The 13,657-nt window shown below is 48.7% G+C and overlaps 2 protein-coding genes across 2 annotated transcripts in view; one reads left to right on the forward strand and one right to left on the reverse strand.

The window, feature by feature from the left end:
- The window catches only part of TG (thyroglobulin), a 241,949-nt gene that overhangs the window by 147,358 nt on the left and 80,934 nt on the right, over positions 1-13,657 (forward strand). The window lies entirely within an intron of this gene.
- The window catches only part of SLA (Src like adaptor), a 32,852-nt gene continuing 23,695 nt past the window's right edge, over positions 4,501-13,657 (reverse strand). Inside the window, exons 5-8 of the mRNA XM_060035309.1 lie at positions 12,958-13,061; positions 10,556-10,687; positions 6,554-6,686; positions 4,501-5,640 (exon numbers count right to left, since the gene is read on the reverse strand). Coding sequence (XP_059891292.1) covers positions 5,427-5,640; positions 6,554-6,686; positions 10,556-10,687; positions 12,958-13,061 — 583 coding nt within the window. The 3' untranslated portion in view covers positions 4,501-5,426. The remainder of the gene's footprint in view (positions 5,641-6,553; positions 6,687-10,555; positions 10,688-12,957; positions 13,062-13,657) is intronic.

Genomic DNA, 13,657 nt, shown 5'->3' on the forward strand with positions numbered 1-13,657 from the left:
CCCTGCACTAGTTCCTGCCTCTTACTGGTAGTTTCCTGTGCGTGGATTCCTTTTCTCCCGTCTTCCTCTTTGCCCTCCCTACTCGTCTTTCAGGGGCTACTTCCAGACTTTCCAGCCTCGAACCAGGCCCTCTTCCTATGGCTGATGCCATCCGTAAATCTCGTACGGCATCTCTCCTGCTTCCCCACCGGTACATAATTGCTTCTACTGCCATGTATGTCTCTCTTACAAGACTGTCATCTCCAGGACAGCCGGGGATGCCTGGCTCTCCACAGAGCCCGGGGCACCCAGCACTGCTGTCTTAGGGTCGATGCTCCGTGATTAACATCCGGGCAGTAAAGGAGCTCATGAGCCTGGGAGGGGGGGTGTCAAGGGACCCACAGGCTAGTCCACTTCTTGCCTTCCCACCTCTTCCTTGTGTTTCTCGTCCTTTGCATCAGGTTTTCTTCAATCTGTCCCTTCATGCTTGGTGCATCTGAGTGTCAGGAGGCCTGAGCACAAACATCTTTCAGTTCCTGGTATTGAAAGCAGACCTTCCTGACTTTGAGTTGATCCTGAAGGGCTGCGTTGATGCCCCCAGGGCCTGCTCAGAAGCCAGACACTGAGTGGGACCCAGAGGACACCAAAAATACCTTCCAGTGCGCCCAGAAGGCAGAATTTTCCTTTTGAAGGTTCTGGAGGGTTTCGATGTTTAGGGAATTTCAAAAACTAATCTGTTTTAGCAAATGGTAGTGTATTTAAGAATAATCCCTCCATCTGTTTTAGTCATGTGGAGGTAGCCTTTACAACTGCTCCCTGCAGTTTGGGGGGATGCCTGTGAAATTATTTGGGAATGAGAGAATTAAAATACTTCAAGATATTAGCAGTTCTTCAGTGTGCTCTCTACCAACAGATGTTTGGGGGAATGAATGTGAGTTGGTGCTATATTCTTGGATAAAATCTTCAGTCTTTCTACAAATCTTGGGACCAGAACTGTTGAAATTTGGACGAAACAGACTCCTGTGATAATTAATAACTTATATTTATTTGTTTAGCATGTTTGGGACCATAAGTCACTTTGAATATATTACCTCATAGATTCCTCACATTAATTTGCCAGGAACATTTATTTTATTTCTAATCTAGACAAAATAAAGCCAAGGCTCAGAGATGTTTAGTGACCCGCTAAAGAACACACAGTAAAGAAGGAGCTGCATTAGGGGTTGGAAGCTGAAGCCAAACCCTGTGTTCTTCTACACTGTGAGGCTCCTCCAAGAGCCTGTGACTCATTCGGGGTCTCAATGTGTCAGAGGAAGAGTGCAGGCCTAGGGTCAGACAAGCCTGAGTTAAGATGCTGGCCTTGGGTGAAACACTTTACCACTGCCTTCTTCATGGATAAAATAGGTGTGATTAATTCCGTCTCCTACGGGCTCACGCAGTCATGATACAAGGTCTGTAAAGTGCCCTGCACACTGTGGGAACTCAAGGAACCCGAGCTCCCCCATGTCCCATGCCAAGCGAAGGCAACTCCAGGCAAAAGCAGATCCCGAGTGTTTCACCTGCCCTGGGGGCCAGCTTGAAAAAGGAAGAGGGGAGCCATATTGCAAGCCTGAATTCTGTGGCGCTGACCCCTTGGCCAGTTTTAAGAGAAGGCAGAGGAGGTCATGTCCTCTGTGCTGTGATTCTCAGGACCCAGAAGAAATTTCCATTGCTTTCCTTTGACACTGCCCCAATTCTGCATTCCTCTGAGTGAACTCCAGGCCTCAGAAACTGGCCTCAAGCTAAGTTTTCCGGTCTCCTTTCCCACATGAGCCCTACAGTCCAGGCTCAGCAGCTCTGCCACCATTCCTAGAAAATGCTGTGCCTTCCTCTAGATCTTTCCAGGCTCTTCTGTGGTCAGCACATGCTGTTTTCCACCTGGACAATCACTCCACCCTTCGGGGCTCAGCAGAATTGGGCCTCTAAGACTTCCTCCAGCTCTAAAACAGAAAGCATCTCACGGCGGGGAAGAGACTTCTACGTAGCGATTTTTAGGAATTCCGACTTGTTTTCCATTTGTTAACTTTTCTAACACATCTTATTCCATTTCTACTGTGACTCGGTGCTTGATTGGGTACGTGATTTATGCTCTTAGTAGCTCTTAGTACGGCCTTAGCACTTAGCTCAGCTCCTGGTTCAAAGAGGGCACCTGAGACCATGCTGAGTCCATTAAACCAGCAGTGGTGGAGAGCAGGGGATGCTGGCTTGGTCCCAGAGCACTGATTTTTCCTGTTTTCATACAGACCTCCCAGTGGGAGCCCTCGCCCCATTGCTTCCCTTAATCAAAACTGGCCTAGCTATTCACAGGCTTTGATGCTTCCATATATATTCTAGAATAAGTTTACGGATTTTTAAAAATATTCCGGATGGGAATTGGATTGTAGTTTCATGTAATTTTTCAAATCATTTCAGAAAAATATCTATGTTTTTAGGATGTTAGTTCTTATATCCATGGATCAGTTTAACCCCATAACCAGGAACATAGTATTTTTGTCTCCTTACGTCTTCTCATAGAGTTTTGAACTTTTCTCCATAAAAGTTTTGCGAAGTTATTTTGAGGCGAGACCCTACATAAATGGTTTCGTGTTTTCTATTTTACTTTCCAGTTGGTAAATACGGGTGTAGTGGAAGAAGTTGGTTCCGCATTTGGCGAGCTTTCTTACCGCCTCTAATACTTTGTCTGTTGTTTCCATTGGATTTTCTGTGAAGTTATCTCATTATCTGCAAATCATGGCGGGTTTATTTCTGTGCGCTTTGGAGCAAATACTCACCTGCTCTAACAAGGAGACCCATCACAAAAGTAGCTTAAATAACAAATGCGTTTCTTTTTTTTCCTCTTTCCCATAATGTTTCCCCAAGTGTGGAGTACAGGTATCTCGTGATCTCTCGGGGGCCGGCTTCCTTCTAGGTGTTTGTCTGTCATCCCAGGGCCTTGCTGTCATCTGCAGGGCTGAGCCTGGGCTGCCAGGGATTGCAGACTGCGGGGAGGGGACGAAGGAGAGGAGAGCCACCCCTGCTGACGTGGGGAAGGAAGGGCACATCTCCCGGCTCCGCCCCGCGGGGACCTCCTCTGGTTTTACTGCAATGACCCCAGCACCCAGGACAGTGTCTGGTATTTAATAGGTGTCCAAAAACATATTTGTAGAAAGAAACTCTTGGAAGAACAAATAGCAGAGGTATCAAAAGTAATTTGCAGGGATGTGTAGGTGAGACAAAATTTTCATAACAATTGCTAAGAAATTGTTCTCTCCCTCGATCCCTGGACATCCACCTTCAAGTTGGATGAGGCACCCTCAAAAGTCATAAAACCCTGGTTTCTTAAGGCTGCACCTCAAGAAGAAACCAAGATACTAACCAATGCGGGTTCGTCTCGTGTTCCCTGGTCTCCTCTCTCTCCAGCTGCAAGTTTATTTGAAAATTCGAAACCCACAGAGCTTCTAGACGAACCACCCACCAGCCTCACCCAGGAAGCTCTCCCCACTTTCCAAGAATTAAATATTCATTAGGTTTATTTTAATCAGGAATACATACATGATTTAGCAAAGCGTAATGCTTCCCACTTAGAAATCCCTCCGCCTATTCCCCAAATGTTCCAACCACGTGAATCACAACAGAAAACAATACAGAAGACGCTGTATACACAGGTGTTCACCAGGTCACCCTGCCTTATGGCGGAAGCCGAGGTCCCCAGAGCTACATTCATTTCCCATACATTGGCTGGCTCTATAGAAACAGCCTTTGGGGAATGTTGAGGAAACCACAAGTGTCTTCTTGGATAAACACACTGGAATCTGATGATACAGAAAATCATGTAAGCGCGTGTGCACACACCACCAGCGCAGTGATCTCAGATGGACAGAATGCATATATACTGGACAGACAAACCTTTCCTGTTGGCAGTGCCCCTCCTCCCCCTGAATCCCTTTGCAACTGGGAAAATGCGTCACGGCGACATCTGCAGCCCCCTTCCTAACAGGATCTGGAGATAAAGGCTTCTTCTGCTCTAGAACTTTGCTATGTTTTCTCTTTCGTCTCTTAGAATTATGTTTGACAGAATTAAGCCACTCCAATTCCCATCTTTTCTAGAGCTGAGCATTTTTATTCCTGTGGCTGCCAGACTCGTTTTAGAATAAGATACTGGATGCGTTATTCCTTTAGAACTTATCAGTTTCCTTTTTTCAAAAAATCCAACCATTCTCACTTACCCAGTCCAACCAACCGTTCCACTGTTTAAAGATCCAGCTGAAACATGAGCTCCTGGGTCACCCTCACCTGACCCCACTCCCACCCAAAGCTGTGAGCTGATTTCTGCTTCTACAGCCCCCAATATTTGTTTATACACTTTTCTCCCTGTCTACACTGCTGGGGCCCCTCCCGCTCTCCCTCTCTCTCTCTCTCTCTCCCTCTCTCTCTCTCTCTCTCTCTCTCTCTCTCTCTCTCTCTCTCTCTCTCTCTCTCTCTCTCTCTCTCTATATATATATATATATATATATATATATACACACACACACACACACATACATATACATATTTTTGACCTGACACCTTACACAGAACTTAACACAGTGCCGCTTCTGGCAGTCACTGTCATGAATGAGTAATTGATGCATTAATATAGACAAGAATCTCAGCACCCCAGGGAAGCTCTTCCTGTGCTGTGAGCTGTGGTCGGCGACCTCATGAAATCTTGCGCAGTGCCAGGCCTGCCCTCGCGCTTTCACTGTCAGCAGCCGCCCCCCTCCCCCATTACTCGTGGTCTCAGCAGAAGTAGGGAGGCCATCTGACTTCTGCACACGTAGCTTTGGAACGAGAAGCCCAAAGGGATCTCCCCATTCAGGGCTCGTAAGGAAGGTTAGCATTTAGTGTCACTGAACTCCCTTAAAAAGAGAGGAGGCATATCCCAGAGGTCTCTTTACAGATTGGTTACAAAAGTTCAATGCAGGAGATCAATTTGCAAACCCAGACTTTCTGCCAGGCCACAGTTTCTGGCTCATCTTCTTCTCAGGCTTATCTCATTCAGAGGTTTTCTTCAGGGACCTCAGAGTGAGTCCACCTGGGCGGTGTGTTGGAGAGTGGTCCTTGGTTGGGCACGTTCCTGTGAGAGAGCATCTTTGTCTTTCCCACAAATGTGGCGTGCACATGCACACACGCAGGGCTCTTCTGAACCCTCGCCTGAAGATGCCAGGAGTCCACATTTTGCAATGTGCCTGATCAAATGCCAGAGAGGGGTTCCCTTTGTCATGACGCAGATAGAGAAGATGAGAGTTCAATTCTCCATGTGGCTTCTCTTGGCTTCTGGAAGATGTGGGGCTCCCCAGGGACCAGGAAACCGTGCCTTTCTGCAAGATCCCAGGTGACAGTTTGAACCTCTGTTACTTTGTGCAAACACCATGGTGTCTGTTCTCGGGCTAGTCTTCAAAGTACGGCGTTGACGAGAAGAAAGAGCTCTTTCTTTTGCTTCCACTGTACATCAAAGAGACGCTTTTCTTCTTTCGATCGAAGGAGGTGCTGTCATCCCCGGTCAGGGACAGGTAGGAGGCGATGCTTTCCCGAAGGCCGTAGCTGAAAAGGGACTCATCCACACTGAGTGGGTTCTCAGCCCCCTCCGGGTCATCTTGCCGTCTGCGAGTGGGCAGAAAGTGGACAGAGAAAGGGGCAAAAGAGAGGGACATAGTGGGATGGAGGACAAAAGAATGAGAAAAGGTAGAAAAACAAATGAAGAGCCTGGTTAATATATATCTAACATTCTAATTCTGCTTCTTGCATTTGCGGCTGTGTAATCTTGGAGAAATCACTCAACCTCTCTGAACTGCCATTTCCTTGGATGGCTAAAACTTCCAACTATAAATTTTAATGAATATTCTTCATGATATTTACAAGGAGGAGCTGTTTTATTCATTTCCCAGGCAATTCTGATGACTGATTTTCTTTGAATTTGCCAATGGGATGTCTGGATCGGTGTTTAATTAATACGATAACCCCAACTACAGATAATTCCAACTACAGATACCCCTAAAAATGCAATAGCTGACAATCAAATAGAACAAATAAGGGAAGATTTTTTTTTCCCTTAAAAAAATGAAGTTGCCTTAGGATTTTGCTTGTATGTTTACCTTCAAGATTAAGTTTACAGTAATATTAAATTTGTACAAGATTGATTTGTGTGTTATTCTCTAATTGTTAGGATACTAACAATTAGAAAAAAGCAAGATGGTATCGTTCAGCTAGAAAATATTCAGCTAACACCAAAGGAGGGCTCAATAAATGTTTGCACAACTGCGGGGACTGAGGCCATGGCGGGGAGTTGCTAGGGCCATGCCACCCGGGGCATGAGGCCTGAGGCTGGGTCTGCCTCCCAGGGGACAGTGGGATTCCTGGGGTCTGCATCTGCTCAGAGCGAGGGTTTAGCAGGGCCAGCGGTAACTGGCCATGGTGTTCATGTGCCAGGCTCACGTGCTGGTTTGGGGCTTGCACGTTCGTTCATGGAGGACACACACACACACACACACACACTCACACACACGCAGACACACACCTGGACGCCCTCTTCCAGTCGAAGGTCTTCTGGCGCAAGGTGACAGGTGCGTCGGGGGCCCTCACTGCTGGGGCAGCCGTGGTCTGAGTGAGGCAGGGCGTGGTCAGCACACAGCAGAGGCCGTCGGCCACCTCTGAGGAGGGAAGCAGAGAACCAGTCAGCGACTGTGGGATGCCCCGGCCAGTGTGAGGTGCGGGGCCCTGGATATTCACAAGGGGGAATGGAGGCTGAGATCTGAGAGGGGCTGAGAGTCACGTGCCCACCTGTTGAAGAAATATTAACGTGTCCTGGGTACACACCGTGCTTGGCTTGACACAAGTAAAGAGAAGGGTTTAGGATCCAGAATCCACCAAACTTGGGTTTGAGTTTCAGCTCCGCCCAGATAGTGAATCACCTTGACCCTCTCTGAACCTGTTTCCTCAATTGTTGGATGAGGGGACTGTGCTACCAAGAGAGAACAGCTGGCAGAGCACTCGCGTGAGGGCCCAGACTCAGTGGTTTCACAGCAAGGTGCAGGGCCATCCGCTTCAGGTGAGCCTCCTGTGTGCGCGGCGGTGGGGGAGATGTGTGCAATGTGTGTTCCCCCACAGCACACAGAAGGGGCTCAGTACAGCATGGGTGGGGCTAATGCATCTTTAGGAAGAAAGGGAGATAAAGGAAACAAGGAAAGAAGACAGAAAGGAAGGGGGAGAGAGAGGGAGGAGGGAGGGAGGGAGGAAGGAAGGAAGGAAGGAAGGGAGGAAGGAAGGGAGGGGGGAAGATGGAGAGAGAAGGAGGGAGTGAGGTAGAGAGAGGGAGGGAGGGGAAGAAGCAAAGACAGAACAAAAAGGATAAAAGATACAGAAATAGGAGGAGAAAAAAGATAAAAGGCAAATGGAGAAAATGGACGAGGAAAAAAGGAAGAAACATCTCTCTTCTCTACCCTAGATACAAAGAGGATGAAAATTAAATAAATCCTTTCCTCTTATCCCTCTGCTAGTAGGACATAGCTGAGTTTCCATGGTCCCCCATCTTTCCAGGAGCTTTAAGGTAGAGCCTCCGTCTCTTCGAAGCCTTCCCGTAGCCCACGACATCATGAGAAAGACTCGAGCCTGCTGGGCTCAGGTGTTCTTACAGACAGAGGAGATTCTGTGTGGCCCTATTGAGGCCGAAGAGTGCAGTGGGTCTCACGTCCTGGGGGAGATGAGGTGGCCAAGGATGTGAGCTGCCACTGGCCTCTCAGGACAACGCCACCCCAGCCCCGAGCACATAAATCACCAGGGTTTAGGAAGCTCATCGCCCCTAAGGCAGGCTCCACCTCCCAGCTTATTGATGCAGCTCTTGGGGTGTCCTTGCCGAAGAACAAAAGGTAATGGTAGCTGAAGAAGCAAGCCCAGGCTGGCAGAGGGTGGCCGTCAGCAACGCTGCGTCTCCATGTGATCTTCCCGTGAACTCAGCTGTCCGCCCACACGGGCTCACACTGAGGAATGTGAGATTGGACCCTGAGGTTACAGGGAGCTTAACTGGATGTGGATCTGCAATAATTACCTGTCACAGGTTGGAAATTGAAACGCCCTCCCAGATTAGGAGGCAAAGGAGACTGAGTCAGACACAAAGACAAAAGAAACCAGCTGCAGGGGGTAGCACAGGCGGGGGAGCCTCCTTCCTTAGCAAGGTTAACACTTAGGCTGAGAAATACATTCTGGCAAAGAAGAAGAGGACGAACGCTTCTGAGCACGTAGGCTGAGCCCGGTGCTGGGCGAGCGTGGCATGTGCCAGCTCAGGGAACCCCGAGCTACTCTGGGCCATCAGTACTGTTACATCCATTTGGGGAATGAAGAAAACAAGGCCCCTGGGGTCAGGATCACAGCCAGTTCACAGGCATTATTTTTTTTGGTCCTAACAATAATCCTGTGAGGCATTTTAATCCCCATTTTATAGATGCAGAAACTGAGGCTCTGAGATATTAAATAATTTTCCCAAGAGCACAGGATAATAAATATAAGTAACTCATAAAACAAAATTGTCTGTTCACGTCGCTTAGCGAACATCTTCTCTGATTCTGCGCCTTTAGGAAGAACCTGGTGGGACGTAAATTGGCCACATTATTCCCACCTTGAGGTCCTGAAGGCACCGGAAGCCTTTCAGGCCTCCATCCAGACCCTTTTCAGTCATTCGCAGAGGTGACTGCTGACTGCGATCCCTGTGCTGATGCGATGGCCAGGGGTGCATTTTTGGAAGGCGCTGCTTCTGCGCTGGCGTGAGATTCTCGAGCGTCTGCGGCCTGGAAGCCGTGTGGACCTCCTGGTCCATAAAAATCTTTGCTGGGCCAGCATCCTTTTCATGTTTGCTTTTGTCTATGCAAAACTTATGGTCACCACACCTCTCAGAAGATTCTTATTAAAAGCCAAATACCACAACCAAGTTTGACTCATGATCAGTAAAAGCTGACTGTTTCCAGGACTCCCTTCCTCTTTCATTTTTAGCTAAGCTGCTAGGTGTTGGGGTATCATGGGAGTAATATTTGTTATCATTTATTTTGCATCCGCCACGTGCCAGGCTGTGATAAACATGTTACGTTCACCTTCGTGTTCAATAATCATGACAACTACCTGCAGGGGGCGCTGCTCTCATCCACCTTCCATGAATGGGGATCCGGGGCTCTGAGAAGTGAAGGTATTTGCCCACGGTCTCACGGAGCCCATACCGGAGCCTGGGCCTGGGTTTCCATAGCGGCCATTCCTCCTTCCAGACCTGCACTTCTCCCAGGCCAGGTGTGATAACCCAGCCCCGTGGACTCCTCCTTTCACCTTGAAATGCCCTTCAAGATCCCACATCCTAAAGAAGCCAGGGTGTGGGGTCAGACATCCTGAGCCCAGAAGGGGGAAGATGCTTACAAAGGGAAAGCAGCTTCTGTCTTCCTCCCTTTCACAAGGCAGAAGCAGGGAGGAGGGAGCCCTCCTGGCCGGGGAACAGTGGCTCACATAGCAGGAGCCCACGTCTGAGTGGCCGGCGCTCTCGTCAGCACTTTCCGTGCTCTAACTCAGCGGACTTCACAGCATCCGCACGGTAGGAACAGTCAGCACCTGCCTTATCTGGAGAAATGTGGGCACAAAGGTGGACCGCCAGCCCAAGGTTGCCCAGATCTGGGATATGAACACAAGAAGGTTCCAGAGCCAACTCTTAGAAATGCAGCCACCTTTTTACTATTTCTCCCTTTTCCATAGGATAAAACTCTAACTCCTGACCTGGCATTCAGGCCTTTCCCAATCTAACACGAAGGTCCTCTTCCAACTCTGCACACATTATCATCGCCTCCATCAAACCCCACTCTGCTTCCGCCATCCTGGAGGATGCGCCCCATCCTGGTCAGCATGAAACATTTGGACTTCTCTCCTGGGCCCAGGGAGGACATATGGATGAACAAAGTATAATCCCTGGTGTCTAAGAGCTTGTTGGGAAACACAGACCAGTACACAGTTAACTAGGTCACTGGGCAGGACGCCCAGAGTTCTAGGGAGAAAAGCACCTGACATGCTAGGAGAGCAGAGAAAACAGACCATTAGTTTTCTGACTCTTAGGGCTTCATCAAGGAAGTGGCTTCCTGTTGGCCTTGAAGGTTGACGAGGATTTTGACATGCAGAAAAGGGGAAATGAGCGGCATTTCAGAGCAAAGCCCCGGAGGCCCAAGCGTACAGTCCACTTAAGGAAGTGCAGACTGTCTGTGGTTGTGAATGTAGGGGCATCCTAATTCGTTGCACTTACAGGTAGAGAGGGGGTGAAGTTGAGGTTGGCTGCATTTTACTTCCTTAGGCAGCCTTCACATTCAGTCTGTTTTAGCCTGAAATTTACAGTCTGAATTAAAAAGAAAAGAGCATATGAAGAAGCCAGGATGGGCAAGAGAGCAAAGTAAACCACCTGGCATGTCTTGGTGACCCGTGTGCAGCCTAGCCTGAGTGCCCGGGGTAGGGGCAGTTAGAAAAGAGGGGCGTCATGTATTGGTCCCAATGGAGTGTTTCTTACCAGAATAGTGGTTCACCAGGTCCTCCAGGCACTGGAAGGTGAGTCTTGGGGAAATGTAATACCAGTTGTTTGGCAGACGGAAGATGCGGTAATGCTTCACCTGCCGGTGTCTAACCGAGAGCGAATAAAAACCTGCAGGAAGTGAAGGACGAGTCAGTGGCATTCCATGTGTCCCCACCCAAGGGCCGCCAGCTAAGGAGCCCACCACCGCTGAGGCAGAGAGACCTTCTCAGCCTTGTGATATGATGGTGGTACCCAGACACATGCTTTTGTGTTTTGAGCAACGGCTGCTCAAACCCTGTCTGCTTGGTTGTAGCTCACTCTTTAGAGACCCCAGGAGCATAGTATTTGAGCAGCCCAGTTGCATTAACCTTGTTGCAATGCTGGTGTTCAAATGCAAGGAATAAGTCTTTGCTTTGTGAGTTACCATTCTGGGGGCTTCCACATCCTTTTGTGGGTCCTTAGACCAAATGAAATGACTAGAGTTGGATTGCATCCTGTACATCCCGGATCTGCGGTCATTCTTGAGTCTTTCCCAAGTTCACACTCCAAGGTATTTGTGCTGTCGTTTTCCTCCATCACACAGTTGAGGGGCCCTTACAGTTATGCCCCCTTTTCCTGGTCCGTTTTGCCTCTGACTTATGCTTGGTGTTCTCAGAAATTTAGGAACTGTGGCAGTTAAGACATTTTTCTGAGTATTCCTAGGCAACATGAAATGTGTTTTGTCTCCTTCAGCACCATGAGAGTAATGACCCAAGATGGGTTAATCAGAGTAGAACTTTGGGTGAGCACCTGCCACTACCTCTCTTAGCCTCGACTTCCCCAAATGGAAAGTGAGAGAATTGAGCTTAGGTCATGTTTAAGAGTCCTTCCTGCTCTGTCTTCTGAGGTTCGAGGAGTGAAAAGGCTGGCGAAGCAGTGAGATGGAGGGGCACTTGTACTTGCTGAGTTTTTGCTGCATGTGCTGGGCTGGGTACTGAGCTATTCCATAGCAACGTCTCTGATGATTCTCAGAAAGACTCTGGGAGGTATTGTTCTCAAATACTATATAGACAGAGAGACTGAGGCTCGAGCACTGCGTGAAATAGCCTGAGGCACACAGCTTGGAAGTGGCAGCCCCATTTTGTCCCCCTAGAGCAGGCCTGCGAGCATTCTGCCGGGCGTCCCTCGCCGCTCTGTCCCAGGCCCGCCCTGTGAGTCAGTTCAGCCTGTGTCTTCCGGTAATGTCAGCAGGGACTGGAAGTATGGTGAGTAGGTCAAGGGTAGCAGGTGGAAACTTAAGAGAACTTTGCATACCCAAGGGAGCAGGGCCTGGGCCCCCCACCTGGGCCCCAGCTCGGCCGCAGCTCGGCCTGATTATTTTTAGATCAGCTCTGGCAACTCACACTGGGTCCGTCCCCCGCCACGCCCCGGCCATGCCGGAGTCTGGGTCTCCTGCCTCGGGAGATCCCTGGGACCTGCACAGGAAGTTTTGCCTTTGCTTTGCTTTTGCTCTTACCCAGCTTATTCAGGTTTTGGAGAGAAAAGCTGTTCCTGGCTTTTTTTAAAATTTTAATCCACATATATGTGGTCCCTGCTTCCCCAAAGGAAAGCTGGTGCCCATTTTGGTGGAGGGCTCCATCCGGCACCAGGTAGCTCTGGTGCTTAATAAGTGCACGGGAAATAGTCTCACATACCACATTTTCTCTTCTTTGATAGCGAACGTACAGGAAGCAGGCTAAGACCTTGAAAGTATTTTCTATATTTAAGAAGTTAATATCAATTCTCAGTTAGCCTGAGTAAGTCCAGGCTATTAATGTTTTGCTTCTGCGAGCTTAAGTGTATACGCCATTCCAGACACCTGCCAAGTATTTTCCTATTATTAATCCCATGTTATAAAGCAGGTAACTTAGGCTTAGAGAGAAGAGGTGACTTCTTAGTAATTCACGCAGGCCAAACTAGAGTTCGGGACCCTTGCTTCGAACCATGACGAAGCCCGGCTATTTCTTTTTCACTGAATTATTTAGTGCGTAGGATGTATGAAAATTAAAACAGTGAAGGTCATGGTGAATCTGCTGGTCCCGATTCTCTAGGCTGCCTGATTTCATTGTAGGGCACAGCCAGGACTAAGAATGAAGGTCTGCTGTGTAGTAAGAACACAACAGGTCTGCCAGGCCTGCTGTGGGTCAGAGCCTGCGCCAGCGACGCCCCCCCCCCCCGCCCCGCCCCAGGTCACTGCCCCCGGCTTCGGCTTCGGTGCTGGCCGCACTGATGGTGTGTGGGCTGTTGGGAGCTCACCGCGCCGGAGTGATTTGCATGCCTCATAGGAGGAGGGAACCTGAGCCAGGTAGTGAATGAGTCAGCCCGGAGCAAAGCCTGCATGTCTGACCCACGTACGGAAAGATGAATTGGAGGCTGCTCACCTCTCTTGGTCTCACTCTCCCTGATCATGAAGGAGCCGATCTTCGTGTCTGGCAGCTGCAGCAGCTCCTCAGCTTTGTCTCTGCCCAGCCCCTCAAACAGCCAGCTGGGGAGAAGAAAGACAGCCATGAGTATCCTGAATACACCCTCCCCCAAGAAAGACAGGAGGGATGCAGAAATGATTCAGGTCCAGCTAATATAAAACCCTCTGTTGGAATTAAAAAAAAAAAAAGAGCAAGGTAATCAACAGTTCATTCATTCATTTAATCTTTCAAATAAAATTCCCAAGTACACACTGCAAGCCAGGTGTTACATTGGATAATTAGGACACAGAGATGCACAAAGCATCTTTCTTATCCTGTTTCTCAAATGCCAGCTGCATTGTGCCCATTCCGTATTATATAAAAGCATCCTAAAATGTGATAAGGGACCTATTTGGTAGTTTATTTAATGTCTATGTCCCTGATACTCTGACTACCCGGCTCCTCCACCCATGGGGTCAGGGACTGTGTCTGTCGTTTGAGGTTTTGCCTTTGTGTCCAGGTTATCAAGCTTGGTATATATCTGTGAGTGAATGAATGAATGAACATGAGAAAGGAAGGAAAGAAGGAAGGGAGGGAGGGAGGAAGGAAGGAAGGAAGGGAGGGGGGGAAGGAGAGAGGGAGGAAAGAAAAAAGAAAAAAATGGTGGTGCCTAATTTCA

The sequence above is a fragment of the Delphinus delphis genome, chromosome 17, assembly GCF_949987515.2.
Source record: "Delphinus delphis chromosome 17, mDelDel1.2, whole genome shotgun sequence".
NCBI lineage: Eukaryota > Metazoa > Chordata > Mammalia > Artiodactyla > Delphinidae > Delphinus > Delphinus delphis.